Raw genomic sequence first — 21954 nt, 5'->3', positions numbered from 1 at the left:
CTCTCAGACCTCCTCCCTAAGCTTCTACGGACTCGTGGTTCTGCTTGGCCGGTTTCATCTTTCATCCGGCTTCCCCCGGTATAGAAAGTATCGGCACACTAGGCTAAACGGTGACCCGCTTTTCCCATGTGCGGCAGAAAGGCACTGGCGCACCCAAGTGGATCGTGAACGTGTGTCTGTCTCTCTCTCTGTGTATATTGTTGTTCTCTTCATCATCTCTCGCGACTTGGTCATCAGCATCGTGTCCTTCCATGGCAACCCTTCCGCAAAGCAAAATCCTACTCCCGCTGCCTCCAGCTATCCAAAGCCCAAAAAAAGAAAAAGGGGAAAGGCAGGTACATTGTATAGCCTGACCCTTCCTCCAAGCATCATTACATACACGCAATCACAGACCCCAGGCCCAATGCAGCAAACAGACCAGTATATATAGACGCAGAATGAACCCCAGCATCATCCGAATGCAAGCCAATGGATGAAGATAAACGAATCAAGAGGACCGAATATGAACGTGCCGCCAATGCAAATATATGTACAAGCAATGTATCTGTGTCTCAACAGATGTGGAACCCTAGGGAAGTTTCCTGTATGCCAGCAAAAGGGACGCAACCAGCCAGAAAGAAGAAAAGAATGTGGGGGGAAGAAGCGAAGCGAATAGATAAGGAAAATATCCCCCCACTGATTGAATAAATGATATACACGCAGAAATTAAACTCCAACAAGATAATGATCATGGTGATTGGACAAACCACCCAGAAAAGTCATAATATGATGGTAGTAGCGTCATAATCGGTAAAGGAGAAGCAAATGCAAACATCATGTAACGGTGAAAGAAACTTTTGATGTCCCTTGCTTATATGACGACGAAAGACCCCGGAAAGGACATGTGTGTATTGTTATCATGACTTCGACTGTCCAGGGCGGATGATCGGCTTCTGAGGGGTCGCCCTCTTCTTGCCAATGACAAGTCCTTCATCTTCTGAGTCGTCACCAGACTCTTCTTCGTCATCGCAGTAGTAGCGACACTCGTCATCTTCTGCAGGTCGTGGAGGACAGGGATGCCGGGCTTTGACTGTTTCACCAGTGCGGAGAATCGAAGGAACCTGAACGGCTGATTCAGTATCCTTCTCCTTGAAGCCACTCTCACCAGAGAGAGACGACGCTCCCGACACCACAGACGGGATGCTGGGGTGAGAAGTGCTCTGGGACATGCCGCTAGTATACTCGTCAATTGACGAAGAGGATATTGTAGCTGCCGATGGCGGCGATGTTGTCAGCCCTCCTGAAAGAGGATCTCCAGAGGACTGGTCATTCGACGAGTATGAGACTTGCGGGTGATTCTCAATCCGCAGGCCCGTGTAGTCACCGGAGCATGGCTCACTGTCGCCACGATTGCTGTCTGCATCACCAACGGGCCCGAGGTCGCTCCTCCTCTTCCGTAACAAGGCCTCCTTGGTTAGGTGGAATGGCTCGGCGGAATGCTTGCCTGGAAGCTGGTGGGATCGGTTTCGCCGATGGCTGGATGTTCTACCAAGGGAGCCATCGGGAGGAGTCAAGAGCGGCTCCTCACTCGACAACAAGTTGCAATTCTGCATTTGACCAACAGCAGAGGCAACACTCAAAGCCAAGCTGGGCTCCGAGTGGCGGTCACCGTCCAAAGACGCGGTCTCGCCTGAGACAGACCGATCGGACCGCCAATCCCCAGGTTGCAGGCCTCTTGCAAGCCGACGGCTCGCGCCACCAAAAAGGCCACCAATGTTTGTGGTCCCAGACGGTTCCACACGGACGGGGGTACCAGCACGCTGGGGTACTGATACTTTTTTGTGGTCCGATGGTTTCACGGTCTTGGCAGATTCAGCAGTAGACAATGTGGATGTTGTGCGCTCGGGAGGATCTGGGCGCGTAGATTGATCCTGCACTGGCATGGAATCGGACGAAGCGAAATAAGACGGCTGATCTTCTCGGCCCACGGGACTTGCAGTGACACTCTGCGAAAGCGGATGCTCGCCTTCCCTGGGTAAGCGGAGAGAGCGTGGAAATTCTTCATCCCCCCTAAGGCTGTGCCGCCGATTGTCCCAAAGGTATTTCCCAAAGGCAGTGCTGCTTGTAGTTGACGATGACTCGACCGAAGGAGAATTGCTAGGAGTCCGCTTGCGACCATCCTTCTCTTTCGACCTTCCAGTCAGATAGTTAGACCACTTAGCAACGTTGGATCGCACACGCTGAATGAATGGTACTTTGCTGACAGCACTAGTCACTTCTTCGGTGGATACTTCGATTCTTTTTCCTTTGCTTTGGTATCCCGGGTCCGTCTCTTCCACCCATGCTCTGGGGTTAGGAAGGCCATGCAGAACCCAAGGATGGTGTTTGATCTCCTTCACGGTGATCCGTTTAACCGGATCCTTGGTCAGCAGCCGCTTTAGCAGATCATACAATTCGTCGTCAATGTCCTCGTACACCAGCTCGTCTTCCATCCGTTTGCTGCCGTCACTGTAGCGAGGCCACTGACTGACGGTGTCGGGATCGTCTTCCACGGGCTGTAAACGCTTTCGGGGAATGAAGACTTCCTTCCGTACAATAGTCTGGAACATGCTGTATTCGTCATCGGAAACGAATGGTAGGCGCCCGAAGATCATGCCGTAGAGGGTAACACCCAGAGACCAAACATCAATAGCGCCGGTGATCCGAGGGGCGGCGCCGAGCACGTCCACGAAATCATCGCCTGTATAGCACAACTCAGGGGCATAAAAAGCCGGTGTCCCGACCGTCTTAGACAGCTCGCGAGCATCATCCAACTCGGTGGCATCCGTTTCCTCCACCTGCTCCTCTTCCTCGTCTCGAATGGGGCGTCCCAAGTACGAGACACCAAAATCTGAGATTTTCACACGATAGTTGCTGGTGACCAGAAGATTTGCGGGTTTAATGTCGCGATGGATGATGCCTTGGTAGTGAAGATATTCCAAACCTAGCAACGAATCGCGAAAGGCATTGCGCGCTTCGTTAAAAGTCAAGCAAGGCACATAGGACATGTCGTCATCGTCGGTGAACCACTCCGGCTCGGAAGGTGCATAGCCGAAGCTGCTTGATGCGGTGCTGAACCGTCTTTCGAATGGATAGTCTGCATAGGCGCCGTACATGCTGCCTTCTACTGCAGCCAGTGCCGACTCCTGACCCGACACATAAGACTGACTGGGAGAGGAGTGGGCATCATCGGTGCTCACCATAGACCGGCTGGGAACACGGGCAACCATAGGCTCGCCCCCCAGATCCTCCTCTTCGTCTGACTCCGCACCATGCTCCAGACTCCAGGCAGGGATCGGAGCTTCTTGTGCATATGCCGCCTGTGCTTGGCGCCGTTCACGTGCCTTCTCGCGCTGCCGACGAAGGTGCTGGGCTGTCCTTACGTACTGTTGACTTTCTTCCATGAAAGACGGGGTATCGGGAATGCCCGCCTTCTCACGCTCCAGCCGGCGCTTATCGACGTGGACGATCTCTCGCAGCCCACGCTTGCGCCAGATGATTTCTCCGTTCTCCACATACTCGAGGACAATATAGACCTTTTGGCGATTCGGATCATCGATGACTTCTAACAGACTGACGACGTTAGGGTGCCTTGCCTTTTTCAGGATGGCAACCTCTTTCTTGACCTTATCCTCAGGGTTACCGAGTTTTCCGAGGCGGCGACGCTTTGAATAACGCTGAACGATCTTGATTGCAACCTTTTGTCGCGTCGTAACATGGCGGCCGAGCTTCACCTTTCCATGTTCACCGCGCCCGAGCTCCTCAAGGATCTCATACTGATTGATGAGCTTGTTTCCGGTCACAAGATCTCGATCCACCTCAGCGGTATGGGTTCTATCATCAAGATGGTCAGTCAACAGTCGAATGTTTTTTTTCCTTTTTTTGGGAGGATAGAGGATGTTAGTGCACTCGGTGGCACGTCGGACTTACTCTTTGGGGGGCTGGAGATGGGTGGGATGGAGATAGGGACTGCTGATGCGACCTTCGTCGTCGGACGCGAATGGAGGCGTCGAGCGAGGACTTCTAATGGAGAATAGGCCCGGGCTGGAGAGGGGGGTGTTGCCCGCCGTGCGTGATGCACGCGACGGAGCAAATTTGGCCGCCTCAGTCCGGGACGGGTAAGAGCTTCGGGTGCGTAGGAACGGGGGTTGGTAGGTGGGGTGGATTTGGGACTGAAGGACGGCGTAGGATTGGTCGGGATAGACGGGATAGTCTGCGGAATGAGTCTCAGAGGGGCCCATGTGGGCGACCCTCCGAGAAGAGATGGAGCTCCGGCCGATAGCGCTATGATCCGACCGCGCATCGACGACGGTGTCCTCGTTCAATGCCTGAAGCGAGCTCGAAGAAGTACGAGTGGAGGGTGACCTGGATGTACTGGATGAATGGTACAGATGGGGAAACGGGTGTCGAAGAGATGCCTGCCCATCTGAGAAATCGCCCTGCAAGGGAAGCTTCGCATTCGGTGGCTTGGTGACAGTCTGCTTGATATCTGCCTCCATCGGTGCCGGTAACGAAGAATCCTCGATGGACTTGTCCGAACTCCGCCTGCGAACATGGTCTGAGGTCTGGCCATTCCGGACAGCCAGAATGACGGGCTCCTCCAGACCGGGAACTGAAGGCGGACGGTCCATTTTCATGTCTTTGAATCAGCGAACTCTTTCTGAGTTACAACTGGGCATCCTCCCCTTCCTAGGCCTTATTTCCTGGGGTTCCGTCTGATGGCCCCGTCCGTACAATATATTTCCTTCTCCGGTCCGGTTAATCTTCCCATAGAAACCGCTTGATTCAGGGCGAGCTGACGTGAAGCTCGGTGGATGCGCACGAGTGGACCGGCATTACTCTCGGAGCTCGACTTGGAAAGGCGTATAAACAGGCATGCAGAGTGACCTGGGGGATAAACCGTGTACCGGACAACGGCGATAACGAGACCGGAGACTCCGAGCGACCGAACTGCTACAGCGCCAGGATGCAGCTGATGATCGATTGGGGCGCTCGGAGACGTGAGGGTGGAACGAGGTTGAGCCGGAGATGTTCGCAGATCGGTCGGAGAAGAGACCCTTTAAAATAGGGCAGGACCAGAGCCAAGAGAGTGTCTAAGTATAGTAACAAAAGACACGACGGTGTAATAACCGTTATATAGCAAGGGGGAGCCGTCCGAAGTTGATAGGAAATAGACAAGAAGGAAAAAAAGTGCAAATAATTATACTGGCGATGAAAGGAATTAGAAGAAAAGAAAAGTTAAAAAAAATTGGTATAGGGAGAAGGTAAAAAAGGAGGGGTAGGTATCCGTAAGTATTGGAAGGTTTAATGAAGAAGAGGATCAGTGGAACGAAGTGGAAGAGGGAAAGAAAGAGGAGGGGGGGAAGGAGGAGGAATTAAGGGGAGATGATGGGTGGTGTTTAGAAGAGGGAAAAGGGACGGGGATGGAGAGAGTTGAGGGAGAAAGTGTAGAAAGACAGGACGAGGGAGGGAGAGGGAGGAGAGGAACCGCTGTGATGGCGGATCGTGAGTAATGAATAATGGGGGGAAGAACGGCAGATGGAGGTGGTGGTTCACGGCGGTGGTGACAGAAGGGTCAGTCAGGCTTTTGTCAGGCGGCTTGCCTTTTGGGGGTGGGGGGAAAAGAACTGGAAAGAGGGAGAGAAAGATTGAGCGACTCAAAGTGAGAGAGAGGGGAGGAGGGGACCGAATGAATACGTAGCAAAAGATGAACAGCACAGCGCAAACTGCAGTACTTACCAGTGGTGACTGGTAAATTGATTTACAATACCCCAATAATACCTGGTCAGAACTGGTTGGAAAACGACTTGGCAACTCCCTCCCAGGAGGGACTGATGATACTAAATAATGACGGGGGGTGTGAAACCAGAATACAGCAGTATATTAGGTACCATACTCCGTACGGCGTACCGACCTGCCCGTCGAAGGGGGACCGATGGAAACGTACCTAGATTATTCTGGATCCATCACCCAATAGCCGGTCGGTGGGGAGGTTGAAGTCCCTCTTCCCGTTGTGCACGAGCATCATCATAATGCGATTCAGTCCGATACAATCCCCTAGTGCTTCCCGGGAAGATAATCTAATAGATAATCAAATGTCCATTTCATTGATCTTTATTTCTTATTTTCTTTTTTTTGTCATTTCCCTAGTTGATTGTGGGTAGCTATAGTGGTGGATGATAAGAACATTGCTAGCCAGTGAATGCTTTGAACAAGGCCATCTCGGCCGGCCATCCGGCCCTCCTTGGCGGTGGTTGGGACCTCCTCCAAGCCCATGGGCACCACTCCCGTAGGCTACGGACTTTAGCGTCCTGACCGGTAACGGGAGAGGATCCTCTTTAGCTATCTAAAGTATTCTCCATCGGGGGGCAAAATAGATGCTGCATCTTAGGCTGAATTCCACTTTAGCTTGGTTCATCTGTAAGTGTGAGAACTCAAGACGCGTGTCGACCATTCATGAGCCCATTGACCATCCCTAATTTGACTGCATGAGGTACTAGTACTTGGGTTATATTACTATGCCTTCTAGACTTCTATTAACTAAACTGTTTGATAGATCTAGTACTTAAGAAGAAAAATAAGTTTCGAGAGTAAACGCAATAAAGAAAAAACAAAGAAAAAGAAAAAGGTAAGAAAATAACTTATTAGCCTGTGGCGTCAGTTCTCTCTATCTTGTCTTACGTAGAGGACTATTTCTCCGGCCATTTTGTCAACGGGTCATTGGCCCTCCTCCGCCCCTTGCTCTTCCCGTCATCCTATCGCAACTGTTCGTCGTGCCTGAACGGATCCTTCGTGCCACCCAACCTGAATACGGGTTTGCCAATGCCTACAGGACTGCGACTCGGTCTATACGTCCATCATCAGCCCCTACAAAATATGATCGATATATCGAACAATCAGTTAGACACGGATTGTAAAAGGAATTGTGTGTCGTCACTGACACCTGTCAGTCTGGCTGGCTGGCCAGCGCGACCGGTATCGATCTGGATCTGCTTGTTCCGTGGGTCCAATGATGTCTATCACCAACTCTCTTTCGCCCCATCCATAGTCGTCCGTTCTAGTATCTTCCAGGTCTCTAACCATGCTCTCTCCCTGGGTCAATTCTCAAAAAGTTGAGCGTCATGATACAGTAGTGATCAAGAGGGCACTGACCACCATGTAATTTGGATCGACGGATTTCGGAGCGACCCTGCTTCCCTGGCACCCGTCTGAGCCCTTATAGGCCACCAGTGTTCACCCTACTGTATGTAGATAATGTTTGACTGCGGCCTCACCCTCCAATAAGCTCTCGGGGCCTACTCCTTTAGCTCCGCGCGGAGAGCTTGGACAAGGAGGTCTGTGTTCTCCCCGAGTCCAGTCTAACCAGCAGCCACACGAACACTCCTGGAGATGTCAATGTTGAGTGCTTTCCTGATGAGGCAGGAGGCGAGGCCGACATACGCAGAGAAACTCGTGGAAGAACGGTGGGGAGCTCTCGATAGAATTTCCATCAATCCATGAAGCACCGGTCGCTCCACCTTGAGCAAGGCCTCGATGGGTCTTCTAGCTTGGGTATACCTGGCGACCATCCCTGGATCTGAAACGACTGGTTATCCATCCCAGGGTTCACCTGTATACAAAACGGCCTGAAGACGGGTGCACGGCCATTGGTGCCATGCTCAAAGGTGGCCCAGTTCCGGTCAGGAGAATCCCCAACCATCTTGCGAATAGAAGTTCACTAGCCCATCAGAGACGGGAGGCCGTCGAATGAGTTTCCTACCTCTGATTTGCTCATGCATAGCAGCCTGACTCGTCCCCACGAGGAGTGGCTGCTTTAGCGGCAATCCGTCTTTTCCACCTGCTTTTGGCATGGAAGCCATGCCATTCTTACTAGAATGAGTATAACTTGCTTCCTTGATGAGGATCCCTAATGGTCTACTAGAGGAACCTCTCCTGCACTTGGGGGCAGGATAGTGACACTTTTAGCCAGCAAGCGCTCTCCCGGAAACTGGCTTTCACGAGAGGCGGGGAATGCTTGGGCCGACCACTGGACTCATGGCGATACAACTCTCTCTGGATACCTCAACTTAGACTGGTCTCAGAGTGACCTAGTATGCGATCTTCGGAAGCGTTTCATTGGATGGCGGGCTGCAGTGCGGGCATGCATCTGCATTCTTGCATTCTCATCGGGCTCCTCTGATTCCATTCGCTCACTGGCCCGTACCGACGTCATCGGAGCCCAACGCTGGCGAGCCACACGTAGGACGCCCCTGAATGTTTCTCTCGGTGTCTTAAGGAGCACGGCGCGAATATTTCTCGGATCAAGATAGACATGCCGTTTCTTGGCATGTCATATACGCAATGCACGCCGCCTTATGGGGGTTGCCTTCCGCATACTTTGGTATATCCGGTGCGGTCGGTGGCCTACCGCATTCCCTTCATCAACCAGTGCTTGAATAGGCACTTTGACACTCCTTGTGCACTAGACCAGCACTTTGGTCTGCATGCACCTGCTATCTAGTGGGACGCTGTTGTCTGGTTCAACCATTGCCAAGTGGCTAGAGGGCCACTGGCTGGGAAGGAACAGACTAGTTCAATAGTGACTACTTTGGACGGCCGGGAGCAATGTTCGCGCTACATCCCGCGACAGGGGTGCATCTCCCACTCTGATCCTGTCTGGTGCCATGCCTCGTGGGTTATGGGCTTTGCGCTCCGTATCGCTCGTTTATTGATCTTGGTGGAGACGAGGTGCAGGTGTTGGCCCGTTCGCCCGTTCCCCAGACCTCGACTTCGATTGCGCGCGGGGTACAAGGCTCTTTGCTTTGACAGCTCGGCCCGTACTGGGTTCTGAGGCCGCTGCTGTGGGCATTTGCGCTGCCGTGGGGGTATAGAGACGCATGAAATCTATGTACTGCTCCGTCGATCTCGTGGCCGGTGGGTGCGCGGATCGAAGTCTACCCCAGGGATCTCCAGTGTCATATTCAACTAGCTTGGTGATAGTACGAGGTCTCGCATGTCTACTTACTGAATGGGTTGGTGTGCGTCTGGTCTGATTCTTTGCGGGGCTACTACTTGCCGTGTTTACGCGGCGTCTCTTTTTCTAGTATGTTCTCAATAATCCCCTGGTAGTGGTTGGTGTGTTGCTTGGGCTTTCATTTGTGTGTCTTTTGGGGATGTTCCTTGATTGCATGAGCTGCTCTCATGCTCCGCTGTATATATCGTTATCATCTCGGGTCGGGCTAGACGAGGTGCATCGTTTCATACTATGCCGGCCATTAATCAAGTACTCGCAATTGGATTACCCGGCTGGCACACTGTGTGTGATCGGGGGATACGTGAGGGGTAGCAGATGTAGCACGTAGGCCATGGTTTCATCATACTACCGGATTGTAATCCAAACACGGAGATATATATCCGGTGTCCAGGTATCGAGATAGATGCCCTCAGACAAGATAAGAAGAGTATTCGTGAATGATACTACACATGCCAGTAGACTGAGAACGGGGATGAGAGTAAATGCGAAACGAATAATTCAAGATTACAATGCTACAACCAACACAAAAGTAGTAGTATATTGTCATCCTATCATCTACTTAAACCCCGTGCCCACACTAGTACTACTAGCCTACTAAGCACAAAAAATAAAATACGTAGGCTATGTACCAAATCCCCGTTGCCTCTATCACAACAACAGGTGCTGTGGTCTAGTGGTATGACGTCACGTTGTGGCCGTGCCAGCCCCGGTTCGATTCCGGGCAGCGCCAATACGAAATAATAACTTTTTTGTCTTTTTACTTTTTCCCCCTTCATCCACATACAACTATCTATAACTTCACATCGCATACCATTCCCATATATCTTTTATCAGACACACCGTCCTATTACAACCCAAATCAAACATAATTGCACACCCTCACCTCCCCAGTTTCACATAAAATCCAACCAGCCCAACCCCACCCCATCCCGCATCCCCTACCTACTAGACAGCAGACACAAGAGACAGTAAGTTCAGTAGTGTAGTCCCATTACCCATCCCTAATTCCTAATCGAGAAACATGCATATCCGAGCCTCGCCGAGGTTATCAGCAATAATGACTGGACTTGGTTTCTGGCGCACCCGCTACCAAGCTTTTTAGGGCGTCTTCTTCCCCTCCCGTCTCATCAGAGGGGAGATGCTGGGTAGGCATAGCCGGATGTCGGATGTATGTTATGTATGCTAGGGGGGATGTTGTATGCTGTGTTGATTACGGTATGGATACTAGTAGTTTGCCAAGTATACCACTTGGTTCAGTGTGTAATTTACCTGGTTGTTGATTATCTACTTTGTAAGTATGGGATGGATGGGATGTTGGTTGGTTGTTTAGTTGGGTGGTTGGTTTGGCTTGGCTTGCAGATGATCGAGTGTATGTCTGTCTCTGGTATGCGTGTAGAGATGGGTGTTTGGTGTGGTATGGTGTTGGTCATGATTGATATACCCTACCTACCCTGGGAGTTAGTTAGGACAGGACTATAGCAGGGTAAAGTGGTTACCGTAGTGCAAGTCGCGGAGTATCCCACTTGCGATAACTCTGACCAGTAGTAATATTCACCATGCTTCTACCCCTTTACCACACAGACTCTACAGTAGTTTACTACTAGGACACCCTAGACTGAAGTAGATACGGAGTGAGCAACTCCATCTCCGACCTCCTCCCCTGCATACCACCAAACCAGGCAATCCGTGGCAGAACCCAAGGGAACTAAAATAGATACGAGACTTGCATCTACTTCAACCCAGTATATGAATACGACTATGAATATAGTACTATGAGACATGGGGCGCGGGTGAGTGTAACTCTACCTGGTCACCTATACCAAGCCACTGTTATAGAATTCTCCGTGGTAAATAGTAATGATGCGGTGGCACGGTATCGGCCGTGCTTATTACCCGGATAGGAAATTGATAAGATTGGGCTGCATCTGGCATGATGATATATGTATACTATGTAGTATATGTATATTTGTTTATACCTCGGGGTATCATGCAGTATGCAGCAGGAGGAGTTGGGACGGCGAGCAGGGTTCTTTTCAATAGTGCTGCAACCACTATCTAGCCGTAGTGAGTGAGATGATTGTGGCGTTTTCAAATCATTAGATCGATTGCGCCATTCGTGGAATATGTATCGCGGTTGGCTAGTTGGTCATCACAGGCCCTGTGCTGTGTTGCATTATGGTAAATGACTCAGGGGTTGATATGTTCATGGCGCCCTTGATAAGCATCCAGCTCGACGGGGATCAATTAACCGGAGGGGACGCTGGCATGAAGACCTAGCTAGCCAGCTATCTGATCCTATTCTGGGCCTCTGGAGAGCCGAGCCGAAGTCGTAATCAGTCTACATATGACAGCGCCATATTCCGGATATGTCGGTCAGCCGTCCGGTGCTTGCCAATTGGGAGGCCATGTTGGACCAGGTGTCCTGATGCCTTGTCGCGCAGATCCGTGGTAGTTCGTTAGGTGGTATATGGTCCGGTGAGTTCCATACCACATGCTTTGTTTGCTTCCAACCTGGCCAAGTTTAGATGAGGATGGGGGGTGTTAGTGCCAAAACTCTGCGACAGGGAGTATGCATGGCTGCCAGGAAATATCTCAACATTGGGAAGTACTTTACCCGGATAACGCCAATGGATAGATCGCGTTCAGGTCATTCCATGGTACCAATCGCTCATACATGTAGCGACACTGATGCAAGCCACAATGAGCTGATAAAAAAGTAGTCGATTGAGATTGATGTATGGTCCTAGCCTGGTATACTCATGCACACATCACAGGCAATTTGATTGGCTAGTTTGATTCTAATGCACATTCGAACCGGCATATGCAGCAGAGGCGGTAGCTTAATGTCAGTCAGGCAGGTACATGTGTAGTGCTGCCTAGATACGTATCATACAGCCAAGCTGTACATACTAGAGCCAGTGCATCGCGCTGGCAAGTGTGCATATAGCCAGTAGAATGTTGGTATTGTGAAGGCCGAGTATAGCCAGCTGCCACCCCCTGTTCTTATGTTCGGTCAGGTTTGCGAAGAGTACTGTGGACCACACGACACACAAGACGCTATCGAGTCGAGGAGGTCAAAGATCCAAACCCCGTACATCAAATACCGTCCATAGGCATATGTTTCACCGCAAGTTCTCAGGTGATCGGATAATGCTCCCCATCTGAATATAACCTAACAGGTAGCTTGCTGCGCTGCCCCCATCATGAGGCTACCGAACCAGCAAAATACAGACACTTAGTACATTATTCACCTTGGCATTCCCTGTGGCGTCCAAGCAGATATGTTGCTCCATGCAGGAGCTCGGGAGCATACCTCTGGCTCGGACCCATGAAGTCTGGCTACGAGGTCAGATGGCAACATGCAATCCCGAGTTGTAATAGACTTTCTCGTCCCCCAAGCCCGAACCGAGTGTTTCCGAGATACCCTTGTCTTGGCTTGGTCTACAAGTATTGCTATTGGTTTTTGAGAGATAAAATCATCGCATTAATCATGCAGGCGAACTGTCACGGCCGGGGGGAAGAAGGAATGTAGCTGATCGCCAACATCAACATCAACATCAACCCGCACCAAGGGGGTGGGCTGGGCCACTGTTCGATTGGCCCATCATGATCAACGTCGCCACCCTTGAGCTTTTCCGATATGTTTGTTTGCTTTACGTCGCAGATGAGTTATGGTTAGTGATCCACTGGTGAGGCTGCCTGGAAGCAGTTGCATATCAGACCGCGGCCCGAGCGGGCCTACGGAGATTCGCGGGATGTTCAGTCCGCAGATGAGGATCTTACGCGTATTGAGTCAAGAAAGCTGTGGTCTGAGAGGAAGGACCAGCTGGAGTGGATAGTCGGGTTGCGGATCTCGCCACGGAGATCAGCCTGACTGTGTCGAAGGGCTGGTCAGTCCGGCCGAATATCAAACAACGTTGATGATTCCGACCAGTGAGAGGGCGCCTGGGCGTAAGGATGACCAAAAGCGATCCAGTAAGTAGATCCAATGTTGACTGGCCACTGAGCGCACAGACTCACAGTGGCCAAATAGATCTCGCAGCAGCAGTACGGGCATCAGCACCAACCTCTATCCGGAAGTTGAGTCAGGTCAGGCCAACTTCACCGAACCTTGATGTGGTAGTGGCTCCTTGGCCTTTCCAGAAAACTTCAAGTAAGGCGGTAGATAGTTGGAAGTGGGATTCTTTGCTTCTTCCGAGACTCCTTTGACTTGTTCGTGGTGAAGATGCAGCCCCGCAGGAGCCCCACGAGGATGAGACCGGGTAAGGCGTATGTATGTATCTACAAAGTATCTAGTAGGTATACTATACTATTCTAGTGGTGGATATCTTGAGTAAGTAGTCTTGGGTCAGGCTGGGAATGAGGCAGTGAAAGTGGGCATGGTTTCACATGAAAGAACACGACCTTGATTTTCATCTGATGATGATGATGATGTTATGGTAATAGTCATTAATTGAATGGGAGAGAAAATGTTGTTGATGGCTGGTAGTTGGCAGGCCAACCCATATTGAGCTTCCTTCAGTTTTCCTGCTTGGGTGGCCCCACTTGCAATATCAACAATCAACAATCAACAATCAACAAATCTCAATCATCGCAACTCACTAAACGTGCAAAATAGTAGCATAGTATATACAAGAAGAATCCTACAGAGACCAGTATCATCATCGACTACTACTATGAGCTGTCACACATCTTCTCATAGTTTCCTTGTAGCCGTTTGAACTAACTACGTGACATCTCTTAGAGGATCGCCCTTGTTTCACTTTTCTCCACATGGTCGGTCTCACTTATTCTGCATGCCATCATTCATACTATCGATAAGGTCAAAACTGGCACCTGTCAATTTATTCATCTAGATACAGAATTGAGATAAACCACAATTGCCCGACCCCCCCCAACAATCAATCAATCAATCATCACCAACCTCATCAAATCTATTTATCTATCCAACAGGGATCTTTGCACCACAATGCTCACGCGTCCCCTCCTTGGGACTTCCATGCAGTGCTCTCTCTCTCGCCCCTCCCAGTTGCCAGTGCAACCGCCCGTGTTGACGCTTCAATCCTCCATCCCCAGCCCCTCAGTAATTCCAGGCCTCCACTTCAGACTGGACAAAGCTTGCTATGGGCCCGCTAGCGATGACGATGGCTTTAATCAAATCTTTCTTCCGGCGCCTCTAGAGACTAGAGATCATCTAGAACCGGGTCCGATCGGCTGTAATTGAGATGCAGCCTGTTGTCGCTTTCTTTCCCCTGTCAATATTACTGCCTCCTCGCGCAGCTGCTCTTTACTTCACCACTCCTCCCTCTATCGCCTGTTTCAAGGTTACCTTGGTCTTTTGATTGCAATTCTCTGGAGACCAAACCTTCAAGGAGAAACCCCAATTGATACAGGTCGCCTCTAACGCTTCGTCTCATGCCGGCCGGTCTGGCCCTCCAGACGCGCCTTTGCTGAGTCGTGCTAACGAGCTAAGGATCGACCGTTGCTCTAGATGCATCGCAGTCAGTCTCAGACTGCCGCATTCTTGTTAACGCAACTTAAAGCTCTCGCTAATCCCCATGGATGAATGTCTCTCGAGAAAACACGGAATACGCAGGGCTGTTGGCGCCCCCGTGGTGCCAACACTCCTTGCCCTCCTGCTCTTCGCCAGCCCGGCTTCCACAGCCGTCCCATACACTCCCTCACAACTCTTCTACTCTTCAACTAGCAATGGGTCGTTCGCCTACCTGCTACAATCCACCGGTACGAGTCAAGATGCCTCCACCGAATTCATCACCTGGGATGTTTCAGGCGAGATCGATACAACAAGTCCGAGTTACAATATCTTGATGGATCCACTACCCTTCCAACTCAACACTCAGTCCCCTGCATTTGTGCCTGTTCTCGATCAGCATGGAGTGATCAAGATATATCTAGGCAATTGCCAGGAAGCTTTGGACAAGGGTGAGCTGTGGCAGTTTACACCGGACAACAATAGCTCGATTGGTGATGGGTCATGGGAAAAGCTCTCTGTGAAGGAAAGCGGGTCAAGCGACAACGTGGATGCACCGAACTATCTCTCAGCAGGGTTCACATATGCCTCCACCAACACCTCCGACAGCTCTGTCTATGCTTTTGGCGGGATGTGCCCCTTTTCGAATGCCTCAGACGCAAATTGGATGGGTAGCGCCAACTACTCTCAGTCCATGGTGGTCCTTGAGCCATCCGGATCGGGCAAGACTGATGCTTATGATGCATCCACCACCGGCAATCGCGCACCCCCGATTGCAGAGGCCGGCTTTACCGTGACTCCGTTGCAAGCCACTTATGCATATTCATCGAACGGCGAGGTGCGCCAGCAACAGGATTTTCTCCTGATTGGTGGCCAAACCCAGGATGCATTCATCAATATGTCGCAGCTTGCCGTGTTCTCACTGCCCCAGAATAGCTGGAGCTTCGTCACAGTCGACATTACTTCTACTTCCTACAAGACCGAGCTTGCTGTGAGGGAAGTTGCCACGGTAGAGCCGAGATCGGGGCATACAGCAGTTCTTTCCCCAGATGGCAGCAAGGTCATTGTGTACGGGGGCTGGGTGGGGAATACAAGCATTGCTGCTCAACCGCAGCTAGTCATACTGGAATTGGGAGAAACGTATGGCGGTTCTGGTGATTGGACTTGGAACATACTGTCAACTGAGGATACGGAGACCACAGGAGGGAGCGGTCTTTATGGGCATGGGGCAACGATGCTGCCTGGTGGTGTGATGATGGTGGCAGGCGGATATACTATACCGCAGTCGTCATCATCCTCGTCAAAGCGTTCAGCTAAGCAATCCCAGCCCAACTCACAGGTCTATCTATATAATATCACCTCTGAGGAATGGGTCTCATCCTACCGGAATCCTGAATCCATCGCTAGCCAACAGGAGTCCTCCCAGTCTGGCTCGTCAAAGACATGGAAGACTGGGGTCGGAGTTGGTGTTGGGCTGGGAATTCCTGTCGTTGCTGGTCTCGCTATACTCCTATTCTTCCTCTGGAAGAGGCGCCAAAAGCGCCGCGTGCGAGATCAGGAGCTCCGCAAGCTAGCCTTGGGGGCAGAAAGAGCCCACTTCTGGGGTCAAGGGGAGCCTTTCATGGCGAGCAGTATCCACAAGCCCTCCATGAGGGAGGCCGAAGTCAGAAGTGACTACCCTTGGATGGGCAATAGTGGATCTGGCCGACCATTCAGTTGGCAGGATACAGGCGATGCAGTCGCAGAAAGCACTGGTCTGCTCGGGGATCCTAGTCCCACAACTACAGGTCGTTCTAGTCTGAGCGCCAGAATGTATCGACCCCCTACGCAATACAGCGAGTATAGAAGGAGTGATGCCACAGGCGATATTCACCCGATCGATGAACGTGAGGAAGATGAAGCCAAAGATGCCGTGGGCGTTTCCACGCAGAAAACAATCGACAATTTCCGGGCCGAGTCAACAATCCTGACACCCTTGAGCACGACCGTATGCGGAGACTCATATGCTGGTGGCTCGGCCGGCCCGTCCGACTACATGGCTGGAGTTGGCTATGACAGAGACATGCCTTCTTCGCCAGATAAGGATGAACGGACATCTTCGAACCTCTCCGACTCCTCGACGTCGGCCAAATCAATCCCTCAACCTCGCATGGCCAACTTCAGCTACCCCGCGAGTCAAGCAAGTAGTGGGCGCCAGTCTCCTCAAAAGTCCGTCACAATTTCGATCCCTAGTCGAGAGCCAGCCCGAAGCAGACCGAACAGTGCAGCGCTTTCATCCGAGAAGCGCTACTCTTCTGACTCCTACTCCACCGCTCACACCTCGCTCTCCCTTCGACAAGCTGAAGGCGAGCACCTTCTTCGCGACAACCCTGAACCGACCTCCCCGCTCGATCTATTCCCCAAGCCTACCACTTTCCCCAAACAACGCACATCCGAATGGATCGGCAACAACGTTCGCAGAGTCCTCTCCCTAACGCGGAGACGCCCAGCAACGGACATAGATCCGACCACAGCACCCCTAGCCTCTGGTATCGACCGAAGAGGCACGGTTCTCGGACCTTCCACAACTTCTACAGGCTACGGCCTCCCGCGTCGCTCCGTCAGCGCATCAGCTGAACTCTTCAGACGCAAGCAAGGTGCCAAAGACTGGGGCGCAGCCAACCGACTCTCACGCAATATGGAGTCCCAGGCTCGGTCCTCACGAGATGACACCGCCTTACACGCATTCCTAGACCTCGATCCAGACAGTGACGACGATTGGGACGTAGAAGGTGCTGCAGAAGGCCGTCGCGTCCAGGTAACCTTCACCGTACCGAAGGAGAAACTCCGCGTCGTCAACGCTACTGCAGGCGAACTGGACACATTCTCCGAGAAGTCCGTCAGCAGAAGCAATAGTGATGCCGCGAAGTGAGCAGTGCTTGCTTATTTTTCCATTCCTCTGAACACCCAGTTTTGCGGTGATAAGCTTCTTTCGCCCTTTTCTTTCATCTCATGTGGGTATCTGGTTGGTTCATACATCCATACATACCCACATCCATACATATATTACATACGGGTTTTTGATTGTTGATTTGTTTGATAAGATATGATACCACACTCGTTACAGATTTGTTGCTGTTTTTCTCTTCGTCAATGTCTTTATGCAATTGGTTAGTTGGATGGATTGAACGATGTCAATGAGGTCGTGGAATTGACGAGCCATGAGTCGAATGAATCTAAATGAATTTGAATGATACTTAAACCTACTCCTCCTTCCGGTATATTTGACTGTCTCAAAATTTTCAATTACTGATTACGCCAAGTAGTTAGTTCCTAGAGTAATTACTGTCCCATAACAAGCGAGGTTATTGAACACATGACTCATCTGTTATAGTAGTACGAACGTAGAACGCCTTTTTGATTTGAAACCAAACCCGAGAAGAAATCTATGCGAACATAATGAAGAAAAGGTAAGGTGATATAATATACCGAAGCAACAAATATCAATCAGAGAAAAAAAAGGGAAAAAAAAGTCATTAAGTTGAGTTTCTGACTTGAGACATCAAACATCAGCCGAACATGACGTACGTCACTGCATTCTAAGATAGAAAATGAAAACCCCGCATGCATAGATCGGTCCCCAAAGAGCCAATCGTGATAATTTTAGACTAGAGACCCCGAACCCAGAACAAAAATGAAATAAATCGAACCACTTCCTATTTAAGCGCTGTGGCCGTTGGTACCCAGAGTGGGACGAGTGGGCAGGGTCTTGGGCAACGGGGGCAGGAGAGACTTGGCGCTCTCGCGGGAGTACTGAGCCATCAGGGCGTCCATGACGACCAGCGCGGACATGGCCTCGACAATGGGGACGGCGCGGGGGGTGACGCAGGGGTCGTGACGGCCCTTGGCTTCGAGGATACCCTCGCCGAAGTCGTAGGTGGCGGTGTTCTGGGCCTGGCCGATGGTGGCCGGGGGCTTGAAGGCGATGCGGAAGTAGATGTCGGCGCCGTTGGAGATACCGCCCTGGATACCACCGGAGTTGTTGGTCTTGGTGGTAAGGCGCTGCTTCGTGGTGGTGTTGGTGCCGAGTTGGGTAGGGACATCGGAGACGATGAAGGGGTCGTTGTGGATGGAGCCGGGGACCTCGCAGCCTCCGAAGCCGGAGCCGATCTCGAAGCCCTTGGTGGCGGGGATGCTGAGCATGGCGTGGGCGAGCTTGGCCTCGAGCTTGTCGAAGCAGGGCTCACCCAGACCGACGGGGACGTTGCGGATCACGCAGGTGACGGTACCGCCGATGCTGTCGTGGTTGTCGCGGAACTGCTCGATCACCTTGGTCATGCGCGCGGCGGCATCGGCGTTGGGGCAGCGGGTGGGCGCGAACTCGTCGACGGTGGTACGGGTGATGGTCTTGAGGAGGTTGAGGTATTCGGGGTTGGTGGAGGCAGTGGGGTGCTCGGGAGTAGGGGGGAACAGGTGCTCGTTGCCAACGGAGGAGACGAAGGCGACAATCTCAACGCCGTGCGAGAGGCGCAGGTACTTTTCGGCGATGGCACCGGCAGCCACACGGCCTGTAACCCGGGGGAAAACTGCGTTAATGGCGTTCCCTTCTGGTGTTGAGCGGTTCACTTACCAATGGTCTCACGGGCACTACTGCGACCACCACCGCTGCTGGCCTTGACGCCGTACTTCTCGAGGTAGGTCAAGTCGGCGTGACTGGGGCGGGGGTACAGGTCCATGGTGCTGTTGCCGTAGTCCTTGGGTCTCTGGTCCTCGTTGCGCACCATCATGCCAATCGGAGTTCCCAGTGTAACTCCAAACTCCGTTCCGGACTGGATTTCAACGCGGTCCTTCTCATTACGAGGCGTCGTCAGAGCACTCTGGCCGGGACGTCTCCGGGTCATCTGGGGCTGGATGTCGTCCTCGGTGAGTTCCATTCCTGGGGGGCAGCCATCGACGATGCAGCCGACGGAGCGGCAGTGCGATTCACCGTAACTGAAAAGAGAAAGAGCGCAATTAGTATGTGCATGTATATGGACAGAGGTGTTTGTGATTGTGTGGTGGTGATGGTGTGCGATGTCACCATCATCATAGACTGGGGCTGACTCAGAAGACCTACGTGGTGACCCGGAAGTAATCACCCCACGTCGACATGGCGGGCGGTGTTCAATTGATTGATGGGGTTCGGAGGGAGAAGAGAAGGTGGGATCTGTAGGGAGAGGATGAAGTGAAGTCGAAGAAGACAGGATATCGAGGGAGAACGAGGCCAAATAAGAAGAACGGAGGGGAAAGGAAGAGGAGGAGAAAAGTAAGCGAGGGGCAGACGGAAAGAAAAGTGAAGTCTGGATGGAGTCTCGGAGAGAGGAATGGCACGTCGGGCTGCCACTTTGATCGTGTGCGGTTTAGCTCCCGGCGAGATCGGCCTTGTTCCTTGGCCCCCATTGGTCCATCATCCTCTCCGACTGTAGGTACCGTTCGGTCTGTTTTGAAGGTACGCCTGGTATCTTGCATTATGATGATACTTACAGTATTGTCACCATCTTCGCTTTCTCTCTTTTCCTTCCTCTCTACCTGTTCTGGACTGGCCATGAGTTGCTCGGCAGCTCTCTAAACCCTCCAATGCGTCTCTTCTCCTCTCGAGCAACATGCTGGCTATCGTCGCTCCGAGTTCCCCATCCCAGCGCCAGCCTGCGTTCTAATGCCGTGCGGTGGAATTCCTCATTCTCCGCCGACCAATTCGCCCAGCTCGCCAGTCGCCAGTCCTCCCGGCATCAAATCTACCAATCTCTCTCCACCGATCCCTACGTGAACCTCTCCATCGAACACTTTCTGCTAGAGCATGCGCCCGCCGACTCGAACATCCTCTTCCTATATATCAACCGACCGTGTGTGGTAATCGGGCGCAATCAGAACCCATGGCTCGAGACCAACCTCCGAGTGCTACATAATGACCGCGGAACCGCGGAGCACGGAATCCACTCCTACAACGACACCGAAGATGCACTCTACGTCCGACGACGGTCTGGCGGTGGTGCCGTCTTTCACGACGAGGGCAATCTCAACTACAGCGTGATCTCCCCGCGACCGACATTCACACGCAACAAACATGCGGAGATGGTCGTGCGCGCATTGCACCGTGTCGGAGCGACCACTACCAGCGTCAATGACCGCCACGACATCGTCATGTCCCTTGACGAAGGGCAATCCCAACCTCGAAAGATCTCCGGCTCAGCGTTCAAGCTTACGCGACACCGCGCGCTTCACCACGGCACCTGCCTACTCGATTCGCCCAACATCAACTCCCTCGGTTCGTTCTTACGATCGCCCGCACGAGATTACATCAAGGCCAAAGGCGTGGAAAGTGTGCGATCTCCCGTCGCCAATGTATCGTCCGTGTTTGCCGACGCCTCCATCCCATTCGGAATTCAAGACGTGATCGCCAATATCATGTCGGAGTTTGCAGAGCTATACCAGACCAATCCGGATGCTGTGCGCCGCGCGCAGCGTGCCTATGTCCACGATGCAGAGCTTTACGCAGGAGACGACTGGGTCGTCGGAGCGGTGGGAGAAGCCCAAGGCTACGAAGAGCCCGAGATCAAGAAAGGCTTCGACGAATTACGAGTGAGTCGCTGCTCGACACCCCGACAAGTCGAAGCCAAGAAACCGTAAACTAACACAGTATTGAAAATTTGCAACAGTCACTGGAATGGAAATACACGCAAACGCCCCAATTCATCTTCTCGACTTACCCCGTGGAAGAGGACCCTCGCGAACGCCCCGCCCTTCCATCATCCCTACCTCCTTCTGTAAGATGGCGCTTTCCCTTTCTCTTGGCATCAGTAAGCAACAATCTATAACTAACCCAATTAAACAACACAGACACGTGTGTTTCTCCGCCTCAAACACGGAGCCATCCTGGAGAGCCACATCTCCGTCTCGTCCGATTCCTCCGTCGGCTCGGAGCAGGCTGCCCGTCTGCAGGAGGCACTCAAGGGGCGTAAGCTTCACGAGATCCGGCCGACCCACTGGAAGGAGATTCTATACGAACAGTTGGGGGCGGAGGAGGATGCAGCTACTATAGAGGAACTCGCTAAGTTTATTGCGACTAATTTTGGGTGGGTCTAGACACGAGATTACTACCCTCTTCACTTCATATTGCATCGCCTCTACTTCATGTACGATAGATTACTATATTGCTATAGACTACTGTATGCTATGTATACTACTCTGCGGTTATGTATGAAGACTAGAGTATGTGTCATCGCATCGTCTGGTTTTCTGGGTTCACTATGATCTACTATAACGGTCTTGTCTTGGGTTGGGTTTGAAACATGCAATTGCTGACAATCACGCAATGTCGGCTACGGTAGTTATTGGTCAGCTCACTAGAACCCGTGATGCACATACAGAAAGAAATAAGTTCGACATACTACATAATCTACCTTGGGATAGTCAC

General features: G+C 51.8%; 4 protein-coding genes and 1 non-coding gene across 5 annotated transcripts; 3 read left to right on the top strand and 2 right to left on the bottom strand.

Moving 5' to 3' along the window:
* Window positions 1-896: 896 nt before the first annotated feature.
* Window positions 897-4649, bottom strand: AtWU_00074 (putative serine/threonine protein kinase; the record flags this gene model as incomplete). Its single annotated transcript, XM_035495190.1, has 2 exons — window positions 897-3852; window positions 3949-4649. 2 exons carry the CDS (start codon window positions 4647-4649, stop codon window positions 897-899), a joined length of 3657 nt encoding a protein of 1218 aa, XP_035351083.1.
* Window positions 4650-9690: 5041 nt separating this feature from the next.
* AtWU_t1 lies at window positions 9691-9761 on the top strand. Its single transcript has one exon. It is a non-coding gene; the product is annotated as a tRNA-His (tRNA).
* Window positions 9762-14589: 4828 nt separating this feature from the next.
* On the top strand, window positions 14590-17433 carry AtWU_00073 (uncharacterized protein; the record flags this gene model as incomplete). The annotated part of the gene is made up of 1 exon (XM_035495189.1): window positions 14590-17433. The coding sequence occupies one exon, from the start codon at window positions 14590-14592 to the stop codon at window positions 17431-17433; it is 2844 nt and encodes a 947-aa protein (XP_035351082.1).
* Window positions 17434-18221: 788 nt separating this feature from the next.
* AtWU_00072 (bifunctional chorismate synthase/riboflavin reductase [NAD(P)H] ARO2) lies at window positions 18222-19652 on the bottom strand (the record flags this gene model as incomplete). Its single annotated transcript, XM_035495188.1, has 3 exons — window positions 18222-19069; window positions 19132-19493; window positions 19618-19652. 3 exons carry the CDS (start codon window positions 19650-19652, stop codon window positions 18222-18224), a joined length of 1245 nt encoding a protein of 414 aa, XP_035351081.1.
* A 465-nt stretch (window positions 19653-20117) lies between these two features.
* On the top strand, window positions 20118-21623 carry AtWU_00071 (putative lipoate--protein ligase; the record flags this gene model as incomplete). The annotated part of the gene is made up of 3 exons (XM_035495187.1): window positions 20118-21119; window positions 21197-21304; window positions 21378-21623. The coding sequence occupies 3 exons, from the start codon at window positions 20118-20120 to the stop codon at window positions 21621-21623; spliced, it is 1356 nt and encodes a 451-aa protein (XP_035351080.1).
* Window positions 21624-21954: the final 331 nt, after the last annotated feature.

This window comes from Aspergillus tubingensis, assembly GCF_013340325.1.
Source record: "Aspergillus tubingensis WU-2223L DNA, scaffold_1, whole genome shotgun sequence".
Lineage (NCBI taxonomy): Eukaryota > Fungi > Ascomycota > Eurotiomycetes > Eurotiales > Aspergillaceae > Aspergillus > Aspergillus tubingensis.
This window is presented reverse-complemented; position numbering and strand designations above follow the sequence as displayed.